At 37.2% G+C, this 26,626-nt stretch overlaps 1 protein-coding gene across 2 annotated transcripts; it reads left to right on the top strand.

Annotated features, from left to right (window-relative positions):
• Positions 1 to 8,140: 8,140 nt before the first annotated feature.
• LOC110450374 (2-aminoadipate transaminase-like) lies at positions 8,141 to 25,812 on the top strand. Of its 2 annotated transcripts, none has more exons than XM_021497855.1 (11): positions 8,141 to 8,260; positions 10,725 to 10,783; positions 11,606 to 11,721; positions 12,012 to 12,166; positions 15,307 to 15,468; positions 19,203 to 19,329; positions 20,263 to 20,385; positions 20,763 to 20,877; positions 22,225 to 22,296; positions 23,421 to 23,521; positions 24,549 to 25,812. In XM_021497855.1, exons 2-11 carry the CDS (start codon positions 10,736 to 10,738, stop codon positions 24,694 to 24,696), a joined length of 1,167 nt encoding a protein of 388 aa, XP_021353530.1. In that variant the 5' UTR covers positions 8,141 to 8,260; positions 10,725 to 10,735; the 3' UTR covers positions 24,697 to 25,812. The 2 variants fall into 2 exon arrangements, with proteins under 2 accessions (XP_021353530.1, XP_021353529.1); XM_021497854.1 differs by having other exon boundaries at positions 8,142 to 8,260; positions 10,641 to 10,783.
• The last annotated feature ends 814 nt before the right edge of the window (positions 25,813 to 26,626 follow it).

Raw genomic sequence — 26,626 nt, 5'->3', positions numbered from 1 at the left:
AACTGAATCCCTCGATTTTCGTGGGAATTTGTCAGGTGTGGGACAGGCCTCACATAGACCTGTTCGCCACTTCACTGAACAATCAGTTGCCAACGTTTGTCTCTCCGGTACCAGATCCAAGGGCTTGGGCCGTGGACGCTCTGTCTCTGGATTGGGAGGGAATGCATGCATATGCATTCCCACCCTTCAACATGGTGGGCAGGGTGCTGCAGAAGTTTCGGGAGCATCAGTGTTCCCTCCTCCTGATAGCGCCCCTGTGGCCGAGGCAGCCTTGGTTTCCGGAGCTTTTGTCGCTTCTGGTGGAAGAGCCCCTGGCTCTTCCTCTCAGAGCGAACCTCCTTCGCCAGCCTCGTTCCAGGACGATGCACTCTCGTCCGGAGATCCTCCACCTTCACGCGTGGAAGCTATCTCAGGAGGCCTCGCTCAGGCGGGCTTTTCTAGGGACGTGTCAGATCGCATCGCTCGATCAATTAGGGCTTCCTCATCTGCCGTCTACCAGTCACGATGGAAGATTTACTGTGATTGGTGTGTCGGCAGGAAGGTTGATCCGATCAAGGCTACTGTCCAGGTGATTGCGGACTTCCTTCTTTGGCTGTTTAGGGACCGCAATCTTGCCCCTGGCACTATCGCTGGTTATCGCACGGCCATTGCTAGTGTTCTCTCTGTTCATGGTAGGTCGGAGGTAGGCTCGTCCTCCTCTCTTTCTGCCTTGATTAGGGGGTTTGGGTTGGACAGGCCTAGGGTCCGGCAGTTGGCTCCGCAGTGGAATTTGCCACTGGTGCTCGAATCGCTGATGCGGGCACCTTATGAGCCTTTAGCGTCTGCCTCCTTGAAGTTTGTTACTTACAAGGTGGTATTCCTTGTTGCCCTGGCCTCAGGTCGAAGGAGGAGTGAGATTCATGCCTTGTCTTCTCACCCCTCTTGCCTCCGATGGTCCAGGAATTACTCTGCCGTTACCCTTCTCACTGATCCTGCCTTTATGGCTAAGAATCAGGTTCCTGGCTTCTCGCCCGATCCGATTAAGATTCCGTCTTTGACTGCCTTCGTTGGAGCTGAGGAACGGGATAGGTTGCTCTGTCCCTGTCGGGCGCTTAGGTTTTACCTCGATAAAACCAGGGGGGGGCGAGGTCCTCGATCTCGTCTGTTTTTGCCCATTAAGCAGGGTCAACAGGATATCTCTTCTCAGTCAGTGTCTAGATGGATCTGTCAGGTCATCAAGTACGGTTACGACCACTCGGATGATCAGGTTCGGGCGTTGTATAAGGTGAGGGCGCATGAGATCAGGGCCCTTGCTGCGTCATGGGCCCTCCTCAATGGGTCCCCCTTTCAGGAGGTCATGTCCGCAGCTTTCTGGCGCGGACAGACTACCTTCACGGATTTTTATCTCCGGTCCTTGGCCTCTCATTCTGATGGATTGTATTCCCTTGGACCGGTGGTGGTTGCACAGTCTGTGGCTGTTCCTCCACAGTAATTCAGTGATTTTAAATAGTATGCTATCAGGCACCACGGTGGTACACCTGCTCGTTTCACGGGGAGGTTTTCCATTTTTTAATTACTTTCGGGGCTTTATTAGGGGGGTTCCTTGAACCTTTTCCCTACCTTGAGCATGTCTCGAGTTTGTTCCGTCAGCCTGGTCTGCCTGGATTCGAAGCCTCCACTACGGTAAGACGAATTCGCATACTAAAGTTATGGTAATTATTACTGAAATGAAATTGAGGTTTTTGAAGTAAAACCAATTTTCATGATGTAATACTTACCATAACTTTATGGAGTCCCACCCTGTATTCCTCCCCTTGCCTCCTCATCCTGGCTGCCTTTAGGCTCCATAAAAGGGGGTTTGAGGAAGGGAGATCACTCCGTGGCTCTGTCATCGAGATAGAGGTTACGTCACGGTAGGGAGGTAGGGATATTTGAATCTTTTGTTTTTGGGCTACAAAGATGGGTGTAGGTATTGTATATGCATACTAAAGTTATGGTAAGTATTACATCATGAAAATTGGTTTTACTTCAAAAACCTCAAATTAGTCAAAGACAAGCGAATGGAAAATCTTTGTAAGTTACTTTACACTCAAAAATATGTATCTTAAGACAAATCATGATAGCATTGATAGCTACACAGTACGTATAGGGTAAAAGGAAATCATACACATTTTCTCAAGCCTAGATTCATTTGTTCAACATCAACTCGACTTTTAACTCTTTCCGTACCGCAAATCCGGTTCAGATTCCGTACCGGATGTCCTCACTACACTAGCCCCCGCGAATATAACAAAATGGCGGATTATTAATGACTTTTTAAACGAGGTGTAACTGTTGAAAGAAACAAACAGGTAACCGTGAACAAATCTTGTTATTGTTTCATGTAGTTGTCCATAGACACACACTTCTTCATTTTGGCAGCTAATGACTAACACGCAGCTGTTTATGACTGAGAAATGGACTTTTGTCCAGCAACAAACGATACAACTCCTTGTATTCAAAATAGTGTTGAGTTCAGGCTCCCAATAGGGTTTGATTATGGTTACGAATACGAAGTTGTTAAGTTTTTTTTCTAAATACAATTAGATTTCATCCAGACTTACATTAAAATATTCATATTTACTTCCATAAATGTCAATAAATTATGGTAAGCCAACTTAACATTTATTCAAGGAGCAATGTCGATCCTGTATTTCATCGAATTATATAAGATTTCTTATATAGCATATAAGATATCTTATATCGTATATAAGATATCTTATGTCGTATATAAGATATCTTATATAGTATATGAGATATCTTATATAGTATATGAGATATCTTATATAAGATATCTTATATACTATATGAGATATCTTATATAGAAATTAAATGAGATGCTATATAAGATATCTTATATGATAAATAAGATATCTTATATCGTATATAAGATATCTCATTTAATTTTCTATATAAGATATCTTATATAATATATAAGATATCTCATATAGCTATATAAGATATCTTATATAATTAAAGTCTCGTTACTAAATAAGATATCTTATTCAGGAACGAGATTTAAACAAAATGTCGAAAATGAAGTCCCCCCGTCCGGAATATCTCGAGGATCTACGTAGGGACAGTAGGCTTGTTGTAACAACACGTGTTCCTGTCGCCGCCATTATGTCTGAGCCCACTTCAAGAGTGCGGGAAATGGCAGCCTCTGCTTTGGCCACTATAAGAGAGACAAGGCGAGCTAGGCCTACGGAAAATACAGCATCCGTACCATCCCTCTCCGCCATTGCGCCCAATGCAATCCTGAATGTGCTCCGAATGATTCTCGAGGGAGAACTTAGTTTCTGGTTTTTAATGCCACGAAATCTCATTCTATAAGTATATAAGATATCTCATATGCTATATAAGATATCTTAAATAATTCGATGAAATACAGGATCGACATTGCTCCTTGAATAAATGTTAAGTTGGCTTGCCATAATAAATATTTGGTATTTACCAGTGCTCATATCGAATTAAGTTGCCGCCGTCTTGATTATATTCGAGACACTAAACGCAAACATCTTGCGGCAAATTCGAAAACAATTGGTCACATAATGAAAACTGTGTACTCTGCACCTATAAAAATATTTCTTTCCAACTGATGAGCGCTGATTTTAGCGACTTAATTGTACTACTCGACTGTCGAGTGCGATAACCAGCTTAACATCAGACAGGCTACACCAACGTCTGTTGTCGTGTGTACACGACAGCTGGGATGAGACGGCCCATTATTTTGTCGTGTGTACACGACATCGGTACGGAAAGAGTTAATAGGACTGTAATTATTATATTATAAAGACGCTGACTTTTGATATTTTACTTCTGTAACTGTAACAGTGGCACCAGCATTAGGGTTAGTTCCCCTTGATATATGAATTTATGTATAAGAGTTACATGGATAATCAAATCCAAGCACAAATAACAAATAGTACAATGAAAATGAGCTTACCTAATGCCTCATTCAATAGGCTTATTTCTTTAAATACAAAAAATGGTGCGCAGTCAAAGGGAAATTTCAAGGCAAGCTCTAAGATGCTATCCAGCACTGAAGGTACACCACTAACCGCTATGATGTTATTGGCCTTACCTATACAATATTAAAACCTTGTGGTCAGTTTTTTTTTTTTATATAACTTAAAAACAGAATGTTGATATACTAAATAGTTATTACTCCGATATACGACCGTACACGTCTCAGTGAAGGCGCTACCATTTCCCAGTGAAGGTGCCACTAAGCACAGCTTATAAACTGCTTGCATTAAATTGCCTCACTCTGCATACTGTCTGTCTTTGATGTTTATTTACCTCTGATGTTATTCTGCTCTGCAAGTATTACTGCTCATTTTAACTACAGTGAATATTGATCTGCTTGGGGAACTACAACAGGCCTACTGTTGGTGCTTATCATCACTGACTTTTTATGTTATCTATGAGTCGCCACCATCATCAATTCTGCATCTCGCTTGCTGAGAGTATTTTTTCAGCATCAGCCAATCAGCACCCTGCTAACATGAGTTAACCAATTATTGTTTTGACTCGGCAACGTTTATGATGAAACGTCTCTCTCGTTAACAGTGAAATTATGGTACATACGGGCGAAACATAAACTGCTACAGCACAATTTATGGACACTTAGTACGTTTTAAATGTTCAGGAATCATTCGTGATCACAGTTACGTACCGTCAGTGCATATAATGAATAATATAGAGAAGAACGGCATGGTGTGATAGTCGTCTGCTAAACAGCTGATTGCGCCACATTGTTAGCGGTCTTGCACATGTAACTAGTGGCGGACACTCCTGTCGTTTGTGAAATATTCATCTCACCTTTCAGGTGAATTGATAATGTTACATATGCATGAAGGATGTTATGTTATTCCTGCATTTTATATTAAAACTAAAACTGACACAGGATATGACGATAACCTATGTGCCTTGACGACTTAATCCTTGATCAACACACGAAGTTACGTTATAGAGGCACGATAGTCTAGTGGTAGGACGCCGGGCTCGTGACCAAAGGGTTGCTGGTTCGACACGGCACTATGTTGTATCTTTGAGCAAGATACCTTCTCCGCTTGTTCAAGTCTACTCAGCTGTAAATGTAAATGAGTACGTGGTTGGACAGTGTTAGAATTGTAGAAAGCTAGCTGTGACCGCCGAAATGGCAGCACCGGCTGTAGACTCCCGAGGGAGTTGAGAAAGATGTTGGCTGGTTGCAAATGCCCTATAACCACGGTTATTAATTTGTGAACCGCTTTGAGACGAGCTACGAATTAGGTTGTGATTAAGCGGTATATAAGAACCTCGAATTATTATTAATAATTATTAGTATAGGCACAGATGATCTTAAAAATGCACTGGCAATGTTACATTTATGTTATATATATATATAAATAGACGAATTGGCTACATGTACACTTTACCTGAAGATGCTATGACTTAACAGAAAATGTTACAACTCGAACCTAATGACTGTGGTAAGTATTTATAATAGAAATTGGTTTCAAAAGAGAAACCTCAAAACTATTAGAAAATATCATACCTGAACACACACTATCAGTACATTTACATTCATATCTGGAAACGCTCTTCACAATATCATATTATTTACGGAAAAATCTACCAATACCTGAATTATGCAAAATATAACTAAAAGCGTATATCCTATGAAATCCTGAAGGAAATCGATATAAATGGTAACAGGCTTTAATCTGTGAGATCTTTTTAATTAATAAGACGGATGACATATGTTTTGATAAATAAGCGGCAATGGTATGTCATAATTGTGATTTAATTATTTTAAAAATCGATATCACCGTGTCAGTTTTGCCATTCAGAACAAAATGATTCGCAAACTAGAATTTATCAGATGCAATATTGGTTAGGTTTGGTTTAATTGTGTTTAACGTCCTATTAACAGCTAAGGTCATTTAAGGACGTGTCTCCATGTCTGTAGTGTATGTGTGCTTGCGTATGTGTATGCAAGAGACATTGTATGTTGGTGTGCTTGCCTCGTTGTGATAGTGTGGATCTGATGCCGACTTTATAGTGCTATATTACTGAAATGCCATCCCGAAGGCACCAAGCACAGCATTCCGCCCGGTCACATTATACTGACAACGGGTGAACTAGTTGTTGCCATTCCTCTTAATGCTGAACGTTTAGCATGGAATTAGCAATATAGAATAGGGCGTAGTAGATAGATTGCTTTGTCTTAAATTTGTTAAACGTCCTGTTAACAGCTAAACTCATTTAAGTACATGCCTCCGTGTGTATTATGAATGCGTGCATGTGTGTATGTATGCTAAAGACAGGGCATGCTGGTTTAATTGCCTCCTTGTAATAGCACGGATCTGATGCCGACGTTAACATGATACTTACTGAAAATCCATGCCGAGGACATCTAGCACAGAGAGAAATATAAAGACACCAACTGTTGCAATGGGCGCAGCAGATTTATTTTTGTCGCTTTTGTGTCCCTAAGCAGAGGTCACAAAAGCAAATCCCTAAATATGCAGTTCCCATAGTCGCCTTTTACAATACTTGCATTGGGTAAGAACTTGTGTATCCTTTTCTCAATCCCCGTCCTGCAGGAATGAGGCGTTGTTGAACGGTTTAGGCACGCTGCTTACTTTGAGTTTATATGGCGGTTGGTTTACGCTTTTCCATTGTGGAATATGTTTAATGGAAGCAATTTGAAGCAAAAAATTACGAGGGGCCATTCAATAAATGCTGTCACTGCACAGCTCCCGTGCGGATGGGTAATACAATAGTTTAGTGCCTTGGCATACTGCAAACGAATTTAAATAACAATTTACGTCCAAAATTTAACACCGTGCGACAAAAATTGAACGACTTATTCATTGTTGAATGGTATGCACTCGTAACTAGAGGCTACTATTCCATTCTAAAAAGAAGGTTGAGACTAAATCTGACATAGGCTCCTATACTAAAGCATGTCGTGCGTTACAGATACCGCCAAAATAATTCATGCAGAGTTGTTCAGCATAAAAGGAACATCTGCCGTCACATTGAGAGCTTTTTTCAGGTTTGTGAACAAATTTAAGAATGTAAAAGATGACAACAGAGAGGACAACAGGTCCAGACAGACCAGTTGTTGTAGCATCAAAGAATGTCATTGCTTCTGTGAACGAAATAGTTAAGGATGATGGTCGTTATACTGTTCGCAGCTAGCTCATATGGTTGGCATTGCAGAAGGCAGTACACATCACATTCTGACCAAATGCTACAAGAGGCTTTGCACCGAAAGGCCAAAGGTTTGAAATATGCCCAAACATATTGAAAAAGAAGAGTAATTGTGACTCAAGGAAACTATCTGGGATGAGACCTTCGTCTTTTATTTGGAACCCCAGAGGCGAAAACATAACAAGTAATGGTTGTCGCGAAATATTGTACATGTGTTTTTTTAAGCAAGGGAATGTAGTACATATTGACCACCAACTCTATTCTCCAGATCTAAGTCCTTGTGACTTCTTTGTTTCCCTAACTAAAGGAAATCTTACAGTAAATCTACTGCATCCATCTTAATATTTGGGAAATTTGTATTTATCTCAGCTGCTAACTATATTTTGTACATAACCTGTATCCGGCACACATGCACATGTGCACGACCATGGCTGTGGATCGGATGTTCAACTCTATATAACATACCTATCTTCTCATAGTTACCAAATAATATTCTAAAAGGTCATCTTCATCATCACGAAACGTTCAAATGAAAGTCCCTTTCAAACTCTTTTTTTTCTTTCGGCGTTTTCAACATCATCCCCTTTCATTGGCTTTTAAGTGATTAAGAGCCGTTCTCAACGAGTAAACTCCATCTATATCATAATAGGTTAGAATTGTGATGTGTAGAGGGGCTTCCATGATTGTTCCAACCGCAATCCTACAACTATTCAAGAATGATTCAAATGATCTACTTTAAAATGTGTGTTCTTTCATTAAAATTTCAAAGTCATGTTATGAATATTTATCAGCAGGTTTGAAACACTTCAACGTGATGAATTATTATGCACTGAGAATATCGTAGACTCAAATGTTCCGAAAGTTCAAGTACTCCCTACTTTCTAATTCATTACTTTCTGTAACAGTTACATGGTTTAGTTAAGCACGGATACATATGTGCAAACACGTTCCCTTTAAGGCGATAGATAGTCGGCAACATAAAAAGCAGAAAGAGTTGTTATTATACGATTGCATGCTGTAAACAAGGACTTGTCATGTGAGTATGCCTTTATATTCTTTCTATTTATCAACCCATTTTTCTTCATTATTGGGTTCTGGATCTACACCCGTTTCTGGTGGGGGATCAAGAAAAGAATACACCAGCTGTTACTCACTGCATGTATCGTAAGAGACAACTAATGTGGCAACTCCCTGCAGAATTGTGGATTTAATTTTGTGCCCTCTACTTAGGGTAGTTGTTATTCCCTACTTAACGTTCAGCAATTAGGGGAATGGCATAAACTGGTTCATCAGTTGTCAGTATAATGTGACCGGGCGGAATGCTGTGCTGGGTGCCTTCGGCATGGTATTTCAATTTGATAACACTAAAAAGTCGACATCGGATCCGTGCTATCACAAGGAGGCAATTAATTACACCACCATACCCTGTCTCCAGCACACTTACACAAACGTAAGCACACAGAGGCACGTCCTTAAATGACCGTAGCTGTTGATAGGCCGTTAAACGAAATAAAACCAAACTACATGTAACACTAGATCGTGGGTAACTATGACTATTTTGCTACTTAATAAAAACAAAAAAATAGAAATAAATAAAATAATTTAAAAAAAAACCCGCAAAATATGAAGAAAAAATATAAAATGACTTGGAGGATATACCTACTCACCTACAGTAATATTTTTGTCATTTTAGCTTCGGCATCTTTCTAATGTCAGGTCTTTCACTAGTTCGTATAAGTCGTTAAGAATTTATCAGCTCAATCCATCCATCAAAAGAAAACCAAAGCTCGAAGTAACTTTGTCATCATTAAATTAAAGTGTTTCGATCTAGTAGCCTAAGGAAGCAAACTAAAGCAGTGCTAAGATTTTTCATCCATGCCAATCTATAGCACGTAAAGTCTCTGACACGAAGTCAAAGACAAACACAAACGATGACGTATTGATGGACACGCAAGGTCGATTGCACTTAGCGTGTTTCAATAACAAAATGTATTGATGATGCAAAATTCAAACTGCAATAAATCATGCTGTTTTAAATATAAGTTATATAAGATATCATTTATACCAAGCCGAATATCCGTGTAACATTGTTGTTTTGGATCAATTTCCCACGTGTTGTAACCGTTTGATGTTGAATAACTTCAGTGCATCAGTAAAAGCTTGACGTTGTTGTGTTATTAAGATCATGATCAGCTTTTAACAAATTGCTTTGGTACAGTGTATATTTTCAAAATATATTTTTTCTAGAAATATCTAAATGGAACATGTTTTTTTTTCTGTATTAAGATTATTGTTTTTAAATTTCTTAACATACAACAGGTAACGTTTTAGTTGCAATAAGAAAGAGCGGTGTTTTTTTTTTTATCAGAAATCATTACTTTCATTTGATTCAGTCATGCGTGATTTTCATTGGCTACGCTAAAGCCGTGGTTACCGCAAGAATGTATTTTTGTCGTATAAGCTGCAAAACCATACACAATCTTTCAAAATCGAGCCCTTAGTTTTGTGCATGTGACGGCCCTGTAATATTTCCGTTTTGACACGGCGTCATCGAGCCAATCATCTTAATCAGGGTCAAACATACATGTACCACCCAAGTTGAACAGGCTATCGATGTTCTGTTTTCAGGTGTTTTCGCTTTTATTTAACCCATGATAGTACCTTACAGAGCGCAAAGATAATAGAGACGTCAAGGAGAAGGTGTTGCTGACTGTTCAATATTCATCGCTGTGGCAAAACACTGTCAAAATGTTAGATTGGCCTGATTTTTCCATATCTGTTTTCAACATATTATGTATAGGATGTTGCAAAAAGCAGTTCGCCGCCGCTATAATTAGTCCGGTATAACTACAGAAGTGGAACAACATTCCCGTTTACGTCCTTAGACTTCAAGTATGTCTATGCGGCGGCGCATCAACGCCATTCCCAATGCTTTATACTTTTATCAGTTTATTTCCAAGAAAAAACGCACGTGATCGGGGATCGATACCTTTACATGGCCGAACGGAGAATCGAACCGCTGCGTTATTTGTGAGATGCGAATGCGCTATCCACTGTCACCTAGCAAATATCTAATTAATGAGGTTGTTTGACATTTAGGTTTTATATTTTGCCATATATTTTCTAACTAAACATGTTCAGTTCTCTACAATACGGAGTGTATCCTAAGTATACTGAAAGGACAAAGAAACGAAGGGTAAACATTTGCGGTGATTTAATGTTACGTATTTGAATATACACTGTATATTAATATATGTTATTGACGTACTTAAACGAACATATATGAAACATTACCTGTGTCTGGAGACAGGTGGCTATGGTAGATCTAGCAGTAGATGGTATTATTTAATATTAACGTACATGTACTCATGTACTTCACATTTCTCGGTCTCGCACATTCTCTTGTCTCACCAAAGGAATGATGGCTTCGAAGGAGATGTTGGATGAGCATAGCTTCCAGCGACAAGCTGAAATAATATCCTTTTCTGTCGGAGCTCCAGGGCCTTTTACTATGAAGGGATGTAAAGAGATTGTGATGCAATCGACAGCATTGGCAATGGTAAATATCGTTTAATGATTTTTTTTGTGTGAAGTAATTGGAAACGTCCATAGTATTATTCGAAGATTAATACAAAAATATTGACAAACCAAATGATAAAGTTAAGAAATTTCATCTTGTCTTTGACTCGTTAATATTTGTAGACGGCATTTTTGAGGTTTTTACCCTTGCCTATATCATACTTGTATTTACAACCATCACATTATCCCACATTTTCCATCTTTTTCCTCAACTTACTTCCTGATTGAGTGGGAATGACCCCGTCCGCCACTTTGACGTAAAGATACATCCCGTCACTTGCGCGTGTTCATGATGAACTTAAGATGTACAAAAATTTGTCTTCGGATACAAGCTAACCGAGAGGATATGCGATTTAAACAGCATATTTCATATTTATGTGGCTAATGTATTTTTGTATTATTGTTTCATAGTAACTGTTTATCTCTGTTATATGTGGTGATATGTTAGTGTTCAGAGGTCTGTCTTGAAAAAGAGACGGGTTGCTCTCAAAATTTGACAAATTTCTTTGTCTGCACTGCCGTTTCTTCTTATTTGCCTATATAAATATTATCGTTTCGATCCATTAACATGCTTTTCAACATTGACCAGTATTCAGGTATTAATACTCTTTAGAATTAAATACATTTAGCATTGAACAGTATTCAGGTAACAATACTCTTTGGAATTAAATGCATTTAGCATTGAACAGAGTTCGGAATTCAATTATCTTTGGAATTAAATACATGTAGCATTAAACAGTGTTCGGGATTCAATACTTTTTGGAATTAAACACATTTGCTTAAGCGATAACAAATATTGTAGAAGGACCCAGAACAGGAGCAGTTCATTTTCCAATACGGACCAACACAAGGAGACCCAGTTTTTCGAAAAGATCTTGCAGAGTTCTTAAGCAAAGAGTATGACGATCATGTTAAAAGGTAAGTAAACTTACACACGTATATATCTTTCTCTCCATGGGAACAATTTCCAACAATCTTGTGTGACGTTTGATTTCAATTTTAATCCACTGTACCTGTTTTGGCTTTTTATTTTGATATCGAATATAACTCCTGTCTGCTAACGCAAGTTGGGGATTAATTATCTAAATGTATTCACTGGTTATAACTTTCATGCGATTTTTTTTTTACCTCGAACATATCAAAGTTATTACTATGATTAAATAAAATATAATTCATTCATATGCTAACAAATCTTTCATTTCTCACAGCGACAACCTCATGGTGACAGTCGGTGCCACCCATGGCCTCCATGTGACTGCAAGTATTCTTTTCGACCATAACTTACCCATCTTCGTGGAGGATCCCACTTTTCACTTAGCCTTCAAAATTCTGAAGGATGATTTGGGCAAGACCGTTATACCAGGTACAGTTTTGAGTTGTAAGCACAACATGCATAAATTTCAGCTCCCTGTTAACAAAACAGTGTCCAGGTGAAAGAGAAAAAGGAAACGTTTGATTTTCTTAACCATGTACTGTAGAATCATTTATTTTCCTGGGGTTAAAACTTCATAGTTTTCATATGATAGCCTGTTTCAAGGGCATTATATTTCAATGAATTCTGATTTTCCCTTATCTATATCATACCAAATTTATTTTTTTCGTCGGGATTGAATTTCGTGGATTTTTGTTATCCAGGACATAAACGAAATTTAATGTCCCATGAAATTTGATGATTTTACAGTATTTAAGTTTTTGTTTTGAAAAGGAATTAGATATAGTACAAATTAAAGTTAAAACGCATTTCTTCTTTGTCGGATTTATAAAAAAAAAAACATCATTAGAGGAAGCAGGTGCACATATAAACACATTACATATTTTGAAAGTGTGAAAAACTATCCTTGCTTACGGTATAAGCGTCCCCGTACGCCCTTTACCAGGTAAGTCGTTCGGAATATCAATGGGAATGAGTTTATTTAAAGCTTTAACATGCTCTTCTATTTGCATTAATGTATATACATTTGCTATAAATGTGTTGATCTATTGCATGTAGAACTGACGATTAATTTCTCCTATATTTCGGTATTTTAAAACATGCATTTCTTAGTGTAAAAGATCAACAACAGATACATATACTATTTATAGCATCATATCATGTTATATAAAGCATTCTGAAACAGTTTTGAAATGCCTCAAGATTGGTTGTAGGCAATTCAGTGGGTCATAATATGTTTATGTAGTATATACGACCTACATACTCGATCCGACTTTGCATTGTTTTGACATTTAAATTCAATCTGATATCCATAAATATGGATTTTACCTTTTCATTTGCCAAATGAGGCATATATATAACGTAGAGCTTGCTACCTTGATGTAAGCTTTTGGAGCACGCTCTCCTTATGTTAGCTCTACTTAGTTTAGACCAATTCATATATATATAGCATCCTTTTGGCCCCTAGCAGTACCGTTATTGAAGCATGGAATGACGAAACAGATGTATGGTACAGTGGTAATGCAATTTTGGCATGAAGTATATATATTACCATGTTTTATGTATTATCATTTTTTATATATTATCATTATATTACCATGTTTTGCATATTACCATGTTTTATATATTACCATGTTTTATATATTATCATTATATTACCATGTTTTAAATATTACCATGTTTAATATATTACCATGTTTTATATATTACCATGTTTTGTATATCATCATGTTTTATATATTACCATGTTTTATATATTACCATGTTTTATATATTACCATGTTTTGTATATTATCATGTTTTATATATGACCATGTTTTATATATTACCATGTTTTATATCTTATCATTATATTACCATGTTTTATATATTAGCATGTTTTGTATATTATCATGTTTTATATATTACCATGTTTTATATATTATCATGTTTTATATATTACCATGTTTTATATATTACCATGTTTTGTATATCATCATGTTTTATATATTACCTTGTTTTATATATTACCATGTTTGGTATATCATCATGTTTTATATATTACCATGTTTTATATATTACCATGTTTTATATATTACCTTGTTTTGTATATCATCTTGTTTTATATATTACCTTGTTTTATATATTACCATGTTTTGTATATCATCATGTTTTATATATTACCATGTTTTATATATTATCATGTTTTATATATTACCATGTTTTATATATTACCATGTTTTATATATTACCATGTTTTATATATTATCATGTTTTATGTATTACCATGTTTTATATATTACCATGTTTTATATATTACCATGTTTTAAAGATGCGATCACAAGTTTCTGTGTCCTGCTTTCATATATCACGAGTCCAAACTAAGTCCTAATCTATCTGAATGTTTGGGGTTACACACACACACACACATATATATAACAGGTACATTAAGGCAAGACTTTAATAAACCATACATATAACTTACCTCGATCTTTATAAACCAGGCTAGTTTTTTGAAATATTAAGCCATATATTTCCTACTTAACATTCTTTGGCAGGGTACAACACGTTCGAAGCGTGATTGGTTGGATTTCATAGCGAGATATAGATTAGGATACCGATTTATCAATATTTCCTTTTGCATTTGTCAGAAAATTGAGTAGTCAATACAGGGGGCGTTATGAGACGGACATGATAATATACATTGCCTAATAAATATATAATGTGTGGTAAAGCTGCATAAGGTAATCATGTCTCATGTTTGTTTTAGATAAATATTACATCATGGGAATATATATGTTCCATGATGTATATTTTCATTTCATACCTCTCGATACTAGGACTGGACAAAAAATCCAAACAATCACGAGAATGGTGGTCAGAAAATGAAATAAATGGTTTTCGTGCTGGTCAGTCACTAAAGGGGATAAAATGAAGAAAGTCATCCAGCGCTCCATTTCTATAAAATAAATCACAGCGTTAACACATGGACGAAACTAAAGTGGTGTTTCAATTTCAATTAATGGAAGAACATGCTCTGTAGAACAATGTGAAGACATTACTAAGTTGTGGTTATTCGACCATACCTATTCAACTAAATCTAACTTAAAATGTCTGCAGCAATTTACTAATTTCTTATTTACCTCTAACCTTAGTTCAAAGGACTATCAAACTAGCTTAAATGTAATGAAATCTCAGAAAAGGATTCATAATCTGCTCTCAGATGAAGCGAGACGTTCTCCTCTCATAAACTGCTAATGATCAGAATATTTTGTGCGATTATATAGGTTGAATATTAGGTTGATGAATCCGTGGGTAACAGGAACGTAGGACTTTATATATACAATGTACGTAATTATGAAGTAGTTTTAGTACATGTGTTCTAAACATACACCTTCCAGTTAGGATTTAATTACTGAACAAAACAAATATTTCCAGTTAGTCAATAAATTCAAAACAATGGGTGGAACTTCGGTGAGTATATATCATGGTATTCGCATACCTTGATAAAAAAAATGCTGTTCCTATATTATTTTTATTTTATTTTTATATATTTTAACTTTTTTTCTTTTCTTTTTTTACTCTTTTCACAGTACCTACTAGTGAAGATGGTGTTGATTTGACTCGCTTGGAAGAACTGTTACAAGAGAACAGGGCAAAAGCCGGAGACAAGGCGACATGGAAGAGTCCTTTCTGGACAATGCTGTATACAATGACAGTTTACGGCAATCCTACAGGCCAATGTTCCTCTCCAGGTAAATAAATAATCACAAACTGCTTTTATGTAATTCAAATCTAATATTTCGCCTGGTTTCCCTGCGGTGTACTACGGTTCACCCATAACTTGTTATAATGAACTATTCCAACCTTTGAATTGGAAGAGTTTAAATATGTCTTCAGGGGAGAATGAGTTAACAGTCTGACAACACTGTATCATGGATGACTACAGTACCAATATGAATATCGGTTTGATAAGAAAAAATCGTTATCCATAAATGTAAATGCCATAGAAATAGCCTTGAACTCGATAGAACTTATACCAATATATACTGTTGAATTATTCATTGTCAATGATATACTTATATAATTAATTCAATTCAAAATGAATAATTCAACGGTAAGGATAAAAAACACCTGATGCATTTATATATTACGTAGTAGAATAAGGGGATGTCAGATAACACTGTTGGGAAATATATATGATTATGATGTTTTTGGTAAGTCTAAATGACCAATAGTATTGTCACATAAAGATGAGTAAACTCTAGCTGTACNGAAAAAAAAAAAAAAAAAAAAAAAAAAAAAAAAAAAAGTGTAGCAACGGAGAAAGATCAAAAGTGTAGTATATGGTGCAGTAAATCTATTATAGTGCTGTTGCCATTACACTTAATGGTGAACGTTTAGCAGGGAATAACAACTATCATTTAAAAGGACTTTGGTATGTCCCGGCCTGGGGGCAATGACAACAATGGTTCACCTGTTGTCAGTATGCTGTGAATGGGTGCTGGGTGCCTTCGGCATGGTGTTTCAGTGAGATAGTACTCTGAAGTCAGCATCAGATCCGCGCTATCACAAGGAGGCAAATACACCAACATACCATGTCTCCGGCATGCCATAGCAACCACACAGAGGCTTCTGATTGGTCGAAATTCAGATATTGTTCGATTCTACTCTTTAGTATGTAGATGTTTTATGGCATTGCGATCCTTTTCTGATGCATCTTTGCGACTATGGGGGCAGTTTGGGGGACTACAATTACTACTTATCCTAAATTTATGTTGATTAAAGTGCCGGGAATGTTTTAAATAATGTTGATAAATAATAATTTTAAGAACTATTTTTCCGGGTACATTCGTAGTATTAGTGCTCAGGCAATGTATGCATACCTTGCAAAAACTACCACAATTATTGCACAATAAATATTGGAACATTAAGTGGAAACAAAAAAGCGAAAAAAGTGTATATAAGAACATGGCAAATGACGATAAGATTTTTCTTAAAGTAAATCCGTTTTTGAAGGACTTACACTCTAGTTTAAATGTATTTTAGAGAGTGCTCTATATTATAAGGGGTATTTTTTATATACAGATTGTTATACTTATATTGATTAAACGTCAGACTCTTGTGGCTCTAACAATGAGTCTGCTCATAGAACGGACATAGAAGAGAATATATATATTGTGGCTCTACCAATGAGCCTGATCATAGAACGGACATAGAAGGGTATATATAATGTAGATCTACACATGAGCCTGATCATAGAACGGACATAGAAGAGTATATATATTGTGGCTCTACCAATGAGCCTGATCATAGAACGGACATAGAAAGGTATATATAATGTAGATCTACACATGAGCCTGCTCATAGAACGGACATAGAAGGGTATATATATTGCGGCTCTACCAATGAGTCTGCTCATAGAACGGACATAGGAGAGAATATATATATTGTGGCTCTACCAATGAGCCTGACCATAGAACGGACATAGAAGAGTATATATATTGTGGCTCTTCCAATGAGCCTGATCATAGAACGGACATAGAAGGGTATATATAGTGTAGATCTACACATGAGCCTGCTCATAAAACGGACATAGAAGGGTATATGTATTGCGGCTATACCAATGAGCCTGCTCATAGAACGGACATAGTAGGGTATATATATTGTGGCTCTACCAATGAGCCTGCTCATAGAACGGGCATAGAAGGGTTTATATATTGTGGCTCTACCTATGAGCCTGCTCATAGAACGGACATAGAAGGGTATATATATATTGTGGCTATATCAATGAGCCTGCTCATATTGTGGCTATATCAATGAACCTGCTCATATGACGGACATAGAAGGGTATATATACTGTAGCTCTACCAATGAGCCTCCTCATAGAGCGGACATAGAAGGGTATATATAGTGTGACTCTACAAATGAGCCTGCTCATATAACGGACACAGAAGGGTATATATATTATGGCTCTACCAATGAGCCTGCTCATAGAGCGGACATAGAAGGGTATATATAGTGTGGCTCTACCAATGAGCCTGCTCATATAACGGACAAAGAAGGGTATATATATTATGGCTCTACTAATGAGCCTGCTCATAGAACGGGCATAGTAGGGTATATATATTGTGGCTCTACCAATGAGCCTGCTCATAGAACGGGCATAGAAGGGTATATATATTGTGGCTCTACCTATGAGCCTGCTCATAGAACGGACATAGAAGGGTATATATATATTGTGGCTATATCAATGAGCCTGCTCATATGACGGACATAGAAGGGTAAATATATTGTGGCTATATCAATGAACCTGCTCATATGACGGACATAGAAGGGTATATATATTGTGGCTATATCAATGAGCCTGCTCATATGACGGGCATAGAAGGGTATATATATTGAGTCTCTACCAATAAGCCTGCTCATAGAACGGACATAGAAGGGTATCTATATTGTGGCTCTACCAATGAGCCTGATAATAGAACGGACATAGAGGGGTATACATAGTGTGGCTCTACCAATGAGCCTGCTCATAGAACGGACATAGAAGGGTATATATATTGTAGATCTACACATGAGCCTGCTCATAGAACGGACATAGAAGGGTGTATATATTATTGATCTACCAATAGGCCTGCTCATAGAACGGACATAGAAGGGTATATATATTATGACTCTACCAATGAGCCTGCTCATAGAGCGGACATAGAAGGGTTTATATACTGTAGCTCTACCAATGAGCCTGCTCATAGAGCGGACATAGAAGGGTATATATACTGTGGTTCTACCAATGAGTCTGCTCATAGAGCGGACATAGAAGGATAAAAATATCTATTTGAACTTTACATTATATATATTCATAATATTAAAACACGTCAGCAGCCGTATGCGTACCGGTACAAACATTAATTCAGTTGTACAAAATTAGTATACGTTTGTTAAATGCGTTTTGCTTGAATTGATGTATGCAGTATTATCATAGATGTAATATCATCAGAATGGCCAATGATTTTTGTCAAGCTTGCGATGCATGATAACTGTACGAGATCAAACATATATATATATCAATATATTAAATTATAATAATGATGATGATTAATCATAAGTCAGTAAGTCAAAAACTATATAAATATAAACTTTAGTTATTTTACGATTCCGAAACAAGTTTGTACAACTTATACTTATCACTCATTGGTCCGAATGTTCGCGCGCGGGAGTCTTGCTGTCGGAGGAAACCGGAGCAATCGGAGAAAACCTACGTGATCGGAAAGGTGACCCAATACATGTACACGTCTCATAGGGGAATCGAACCCCGGCCGCCTTGATGAAAGGCAAGTTTGTTATCCACTGCGCCACCCGAACACCCTGTCACTAACGGAAATATGTCGACGGACTTTTAACTTTGGCTTCGGTTCCTGAGAAAACAGGGCTCTCGTTGCTACGTGAAGGTGGACGAGGCATTTAATGGTGCATCTTATTATTTCAGAACAATGTAGGAAACTGATAAACCTAGCACGGAAATATGACGTGCTTCTGTTCTCGGATGACGTATATAACCTGTTCCACTTTGGGAAAGGTAAACAACCAGCACGTCTGCTCGCCTATGACAAAAGGTAAGAATTTTATAAACGTTTTCTCATATGATTTTCATTTCATGAAATGGCTGTACCAGTGTTATAATATCAGCGACATGTATTATATGATATAAAATGTACCAATTATACCTCCGAGATTAACGGTGATTTGACATGGTTAGTGAATTACATGAAAGCCGGTTTGAGCAGAGAATCCATGCTTGAGCATGAGAACGGTTGAATAACAAATATATTTTGTCGATGATACGTAAGAAAATTTGAGAGACTTTAAGCTGAATATTGTTTTTAGTGTTTATGATTAAAGCAGGTTACAAGAAAATCGACTTGAGCACAGACGTCATGCTTGAGCATGAGAACGGTTTTATGAATACGGGCCCAGGCCTTTGTGAGACTCCTGATCTGCATTCATTTCGTTAGCGCTCAGCATTCAGTTTGTCTGCGACACATATGGCATGGCAGTTATGCCAGTTTGTTTGCAACATATATGCAGTTTATTGCTTAATTAATGTCTTTTCAATGACGCTGTGCTATGTTTTGTCCATTTCATTCACTGTTATATATGAAAGGTTCTTTTTATACAACCAATAACATTTTCTATGTGACGTTTCGATGACTAGTACGATATGTACACTGTCACCTCCATCAAACAAATGACCAGTGAAGCGTATGCACACAAAGGTGTAAAATGTGTACGAGTTGTCCACAAATTCGATGTCGATTTCGGCTACGCTGTAAAAATATGTACAATAGTTGTTATATATGTACCGAAATGATTCGATTCAGCTACGCTTCACTGGCCATTTGTCTGAGGAAGGTGACAGTGTACATATTGTACTAGTCATCTAAACGGCACATAGAAAATTGTGTTGGTTGTGTAAAAAGAACTTTTCATAATCCATACTTTACCAACCTGAAGAAAATGTTTAAAAATGAATGTTGTTCATTTTTCAGTGACGATCCTAATTACATCGGTTGTGTCCTTTCCAACGGAACGTTCTCAAAGATATTTGCTCCCGGAATCCGACTTGGCTGGATGGAGGGTCACAAAGAAATGGTGGATCTACTTGCGTGTTGGTAGGTTGGTAGTAACGTTTGATAATTTTGTAAATGCAATTTTGAAATCGTTTTCTGTCTAATTTCTGTCAATCATTATATGTTTCAAATAAAAAAAATTAAGAGCATATATTTTTTGTTCTTTTAAACGGCATTTTTTAACCGCTAATAATTTGGTCAATATATAAGGTAAAAACTCGGAATTTTTGATGTACAAACAATTTTTCTCTATCAAAGTATTTGCAATATGGAAAGTTTAATTCAGTTAATAGTTGTGGTTTAAATATAAACACACACAAAAATGCGCTAATCACTTATTAAGCTAATCACCTTTTCAACAACTGGGCCCTGGTTGTTTCTCTTAATCAAACGTAACTTATCGATGTCTAATTTGACAGCTACACTTCATACTGCACCGGAAGCTTTAACCATTACATGTCCCTCGTGATGTCTGCCGCCATACAGCTGGGTCTCATGACCACACACCTTAACCGAATCCGTGGTGTATATAAGGTATGATATAGTTGGAACTTAAAAGTAATATTCTACTAACTAAAAGTCATTGGAGTCTAATCAGTGCTGGAGTAGATCGAAAATGCGTCAGCATAAAAAACATCCATAATTCATCCTTTTGATATCAAAAACTAAGTTTGTTTTCAACACAAACAGGAAGTGAAAGCTACGAGCTGTCGAGTTTTTTCAAGGTAAGAGCGTAAATGGTCGATGTCTCGACTCTAAACCACTGAAAACAACTCACTAAGCCACAGTGTGCCAACTCAGTATAGTTTAACTGTCAAAATTATAGAGACATTTCGCATTTTATATGGCGAATCGTTTGGATTATAGCTAGCTCGTCCGTGTGAAAATGGCGCCTGCAGATGCCCGTATCTGTGCCGTGGGGGCGGATATCGGGCGGGCGCCGGCCTAATATCCCACGGACACCGCACAGTTTGAGGATATCTGGCGGCTAACTTACGATAGCCGTACGGCACCCGTCCGGACATCGGACGGTATACTGGATACCAGGAAGCATGTAAAATTGTACAAAATCCCAAGGTGAGCATACGATGCCACCGGGAGCAGTAAGATAATCTTATGAAATCCTTGCGGGACACTTACGGGAGACTGCCGGGTTTATATATACGTAGGTTCCGATGAGTTTGGGTCAGAAAAAAATCAGCGGGACACCGGCAACTTTTATCTCCGCGCTGAAATGCCCGGCGACCCGACTGAAAATCAATCTCCCGGCGTCCTTACGGTTAACCCGGCTTGCCAGTCAATTTTGTCCAAAATACTCTTCGCTCGGACACCTTTTCGGAAATCGACACAAATGTGACTGAAGCATAACGAAGCCATACCGGAAAACTACCGTTGAAGTCCCGTTGATCGCTCCGGTAGCGCAACGGAGGAGTTTCAACAATTCTGCCGTCGCCTGCCGTCGCTCATGTTTTCGCCGATGTTCTGACGATGTACTTTTGTTCTTAGCGATGCGATACCGTTGCGCTGTAGTTCTAGTACCGTTCCCCGAAAATTGCCATTTGTGCTCCGGTATAGCTCCGGCGACCCAAATCGGCTAACTGTGACTGGCCCTTAAACTTGTTACCTGCCCGGGTGAAATGTCTCTTTGATTATTGACAGCTGACTTTACTGATTCGGCACACTGTGGCTTAGTGGGTTATTTTCAGAGGTTTAGAGTCGAGACATCGGTCATTTACGCTCTTTGCTTGACAAAGGAAACGGACGCTTTCGAAAGCTTGCAGAATAAGTGCTTAATTCCTGTTTTTGTTCAAAACAAACTTTGTCTTTATTTTCATACCAAACTGATGAAGCTTATTCCGTCTCTTTGTTGATATGTTTCAGACAAGGATGGGACTAATGTGCGACGCCCTGCAAAAGTATCTCCCGACTGGCTTTACATTTAACCGGCCGCAGGTTTGTACTTTGATCAGATGTGTACAATACATTGATATAATTAATTGTTTCCGTGCACGTTCCATGCATGGAAAGTCCATTTATACAAGCGAATAGGTTTGCTCATTAAATGTAGCACATGTTCAAAATTCACAGATATCCAGGACCAGTGGCGTAGCATACATGTATGCTTGTATACTGAAGCTTAAACTAAAATAACCAAGATTTTTTAGTCATATATTTTGATTGATTTCTCTTTTTTTATGATTAATATGGACAGTCCATATGAATCACAAAAAGGAATATATATCAAAAAATCTTCTTGAAATATATTCGTTATGACATCTCGAATGTTTATGTAAATCAAAAACTACTAAGTGAAGTACACAATTTAAAATTATTTATATAAAAAGTCGGGGTTGAATTGTAAATAATCAGACTAAAAGGAGTTCCTAGAAGACGGGAGATTGCCTTTATGATCTAGTTGATTTTTTCCCCACCTATGGTAGGGGGAAGCTACACAATTTAGAAGAAAAATAACAAATGGACGACGCTTTTTTTTGATTTCCACTGTATATTCTTAACGTTATCTCTGACGAAAAACGTGTTATGATATTTAAATCATATATGCAGCATACTGAAATATATGTAAGGTTTTTTCATATGTGTATTCCATTGAATAACACAAATTTTTATTGTACCATGGGTCATAACAAAAGTATCCCAAATAACCAACAAAAAGCGATATCCCAAACATATTTTGCAGTTTCCTATCATGAAATGGTGAATGTGTGCATACCTACCCATGCTCATTTCACTAGAACATACCAGGTATTTTCAGAAAACTGTGTCAGAAAAAGGAGAGGCGAACGACTTTCCAGTAGAATAGGAATTATTCATAAAGAAAGTAAACAAATGAGAAGAAATGGAAGGAAAAAGAAAAAGATGAAGAAGAACAAAAAACGGTTTAAAATCACAAGTCCGAAAATTTGTTAATAACTGTAACGTGCGTACGGTCGCCAATCCGACTACTGACCACGCTCGACGTTGTAGAACTAGTGAGCGGGTCCCGGGGTTATACCACATCGGCAGTATTTTACCCTCATGTTCCTTAGCTGTTCCATAATTATATGTTTCTGTTACAGGGTGGCTTTTTCATATGGGTAACCATGCCAGAGACTATGGACGCAAAGGTCTTACAGAAGTTTGCCAAGAAATTCAATGTCGTCTATATAGACGGAGAAAGGTAAGTTCTTAACGTGTAGTCGGCTTACTTAAGGATCACTGTCTCACTGTAGGCAACACACAGAGATTACACTGTTGTTTTTTGTATACAGTGAACAACTTATATGGACGTGATCTAAGGTGTTCAGAGTAATTTTACACGTTTTAGATGTTTAGATCAAATTTTAGTAAAACAATGCCACTCCCAATGATAATATTCCCGTGTTTAAGTCAAAATATAGCTGAAACAAATTCTCAAGTCCCTAGCTGTGGTTGCAACAATAGAGAATAATAGCGTGCTCGGATGGATTTCATACGACCATATTTAACTTTTGATATAACAGTGGTGCCACATTAAAGTGACCAATCTGAGTGGTTGCATCATCCGTAGGCAGTGTCTTCAGGTTACCTGTAAGCTATTTTGAAGAAGTAACACCAGAAACAAAGAAGTAAATCTTGAATATCTGAACGTAGTCTACATATATATATATATAACAAATAAAAAGCCCATCTGGTTTTACCTACATTTTCGCAGTTAGTTCCTCTATAAGCAATACCAGACGATCCATAGAGCTATGAATGCAATTTGATCAGTGTCAGTTTGAAGCTTCTCCTCCCGACTCGAATATCATGAGACACAACTGCTAAAAGGAAACATTTTGATGACGTAAGGCTGTTCCTGGAATCTCGTTTGCACTGACGACAAAGAAAATGCAATACCGAAAATATAGGGGAATACCTACATTTAGGTAACTAACTAAAGATAACTAAACATCTAGAATGTAAATATAAGCATTGAACGACATTTTTTCAATGTTCATCCCAGCATGAAAATTAAAAAATGCCGTTTAATCCTTTTTTGCTACCAGCTTTGCGTGGAGGTTTGCTTTGTCTTTCGTTTCATTTTACTGACTTCCTATCGACTTTGCGCTAGGATATAGACCTTGTTTATAGACGCTAACATCTGTTTTATACTTAACTTGAAGTATTGGATACAAAATGTTCTTTCTGTCTGTGTGATTAAAACACGGACTTTGTTTATATTTCAGTACCTCCCCAACGTGTAGCTTCAGGAATTGTATCCGCTTAACGATAAGTTTCTGTGATACCGACCAGATCGAAGAAGGAACCCAAAGACTTGCGAAAGCAATACAGGCCTACAGGAATTCGTTGGATGAGCCGACCCCAACACAATAAAATCTCGACACCATGTCCCACGATTTATTTGCCTTTCGCTTACTGCGAACATGTTTAAATCCTTTCATTTTCTGCTTGGGAAGTCCTTCTTACGTCTTCCTATTCACACTTACAAACAATGGCAGATAACGAGGTATAAGTGTACTACATCACGAAGTTAAACTGGCCATCGCTTGTCTTAATTTTGTTTGCCGTATCCAAGGACTTTGTGCTCTATTTTATACAAAAGCCTGTGGATTTAATGTTGAGGACAGTCTAGAAAGTGTAACCATTGCGAATCCCTGTGGGAGACAAACATTTGCGAGATATGGTTTTTGTTTACAATTATTTGCATGTCAAAGATAACTGTCGACTAAGGATTATGTGGTTCCGGGTTAAAGCGGGAAAGCCAAGCAATGTTTGCTTTGATAAGTGACTATAACAATTCTTGTTATCAGTGAATATTTGGGAGTAATTGAATTTCCGCTAATGCTCCAGCTCAATATTTTGAGGTTATACCGTTTAATCTAAAACAAAGGCATCACATAAAGTGATGACGTGGTAGACTACAATGTTTCCCGCGGCATTTTTAATTCTAACTTCTGATTAGTTGATGTTTGCACGACGATGAAATTATAGCGCGTTGTTGTGCTTTGCGCAAAAATGCTTCTCATTTTTTTTATATCAGAAATGATTAAGTATTCATTAACTATGAACTAAAAATTCTGTCTTTTTAAAATTCTTCAAATAGAACAGACACATTCCTTGAAGGATCAATAGTATCCAACAATACTTTACTATTATGATGCAAAAGTAATTACTTATATGACGTCAAAAACGGATTTGAACGCCAACTAAACTTTTTTATTTTTTTTTATTTTTTTTTATTTAAACATATTTATTGCCCAAAATTTGGGCAGAGGATTAGGCACCAGTAATATCAACTTAGCATACACCCTTTCCTCTAATACAGTGCATATTGATATACATGATAGCATTTATATCATACAATTATTATATTTTACTCAAAACTTGCTGCTGGATTTGATGAAAAGTTGCACGTGTCTGAATACTTTTGAATTGGTATCTACGGACAGATTTGCATTGTCAAATACAAATAAAACTACATTATCTGGATATATATATTCAACAAGCTTATATTTTGAGATAGCATTATTCGTGCTGTATTGAAAAGCTTACATTTTCTAAGAAAAAATTGACAACATCCTCAGTGGAAGGTCCACACGCGCATCAGGGATTATCAACTTCAAAGAGCTGCACTGATTCCTGAGTTTCGTATGTAATATATTTAAATTGCGTTCGCAAAAATTATAATAAGATGGTGGAGATGAATTTGCACCCCTAGATATAGAAGATTTAAAAGTACTTAAAGATGGTAATGTTCTTATAGTATTATCTACCGAATTCCAAAGACGTCAACTCGATGGCAAAAAAGAGGAGTTGCTTGAGGAGGGTCTGAAGGAAAGAGTATTATAATCATATTGGTTCCGTCCATTATTGTTTCTAATTTTTATAAATGACATCGTCGAAGATATTAATTGTATTATGAAGTTGTTTACTGACGATACGTCTCTATACGTTATAGTGGATTTGCCGGATCTGAGCGCCAATCTCTTGAATGATAATATAAACAAAATTCATGAATGGTCATAAACATGGCTTGTCGATTTCAATCCTAGTAGGACAACTAATTGCCAATGACAGTAAGTAGAAAAATTGACAAACCACTTCATCCCCCTTTGTCTACATACAACAACCCACTAACAGTGGTAACATGCCACAAACACCTTCGTGTCTTTATTTTGTCTAATGGAGGGTGGACTGATCATGTTCAGTATACAATTAACAAAGCTTAAACAAAAATAGGCCTTTTAAGAAAACTGAAATTTTCCATTGACAGAAAAACGCTTCAAACTATTTATTTGACTTT

This window comes from Mizuhopecten yessoensis, unplaced genomic scaffold (assembly GCF_002113885.1).
Source record: "Mizuhopecten yessoensis strain PY_sf001 unplaced genomic scaffold, ASM211388v2 scaffold5193, whole genome shotgun sequence".
Lineage (NCBI taxonomy): Eukaryota > Metazoa > Mollusca > Bivalvia > Pectinida > Pectinidae > Mizuhopecten > Mizuhopecten yessoensis.
This window is presented reverse-complemented; position numbering and strand designations above follow the sequence as displayed.

What these genes read in the sequence shown, in the direction of transcription:
- LOC110450374 (XM_021497854.1), top strand. Translation starts at nt 10,643, where the DNA reads ATGATGGCTTCGAAGGAGATGTTGGATGAGCATAGCTTCCAGCGACAA. An exon ending in GTGGATCTACTTGCGTGTTG is followed by an intron (nt 20,386 to 20,762) that starts GTAGGTTGGTAG and finishes CTAATTTGACAG; the next exon opens with CTACACTTCATACTGCACCG. An exon ending in GTCTATATAGACGGAGAAAG is followed by an intron (nt 23,522 to 24,548) that starts GTAAGTTCTTAA and finishes TTTATATTTCAG; the next exon opens with TACCTCCCCAACGTGTAGCT.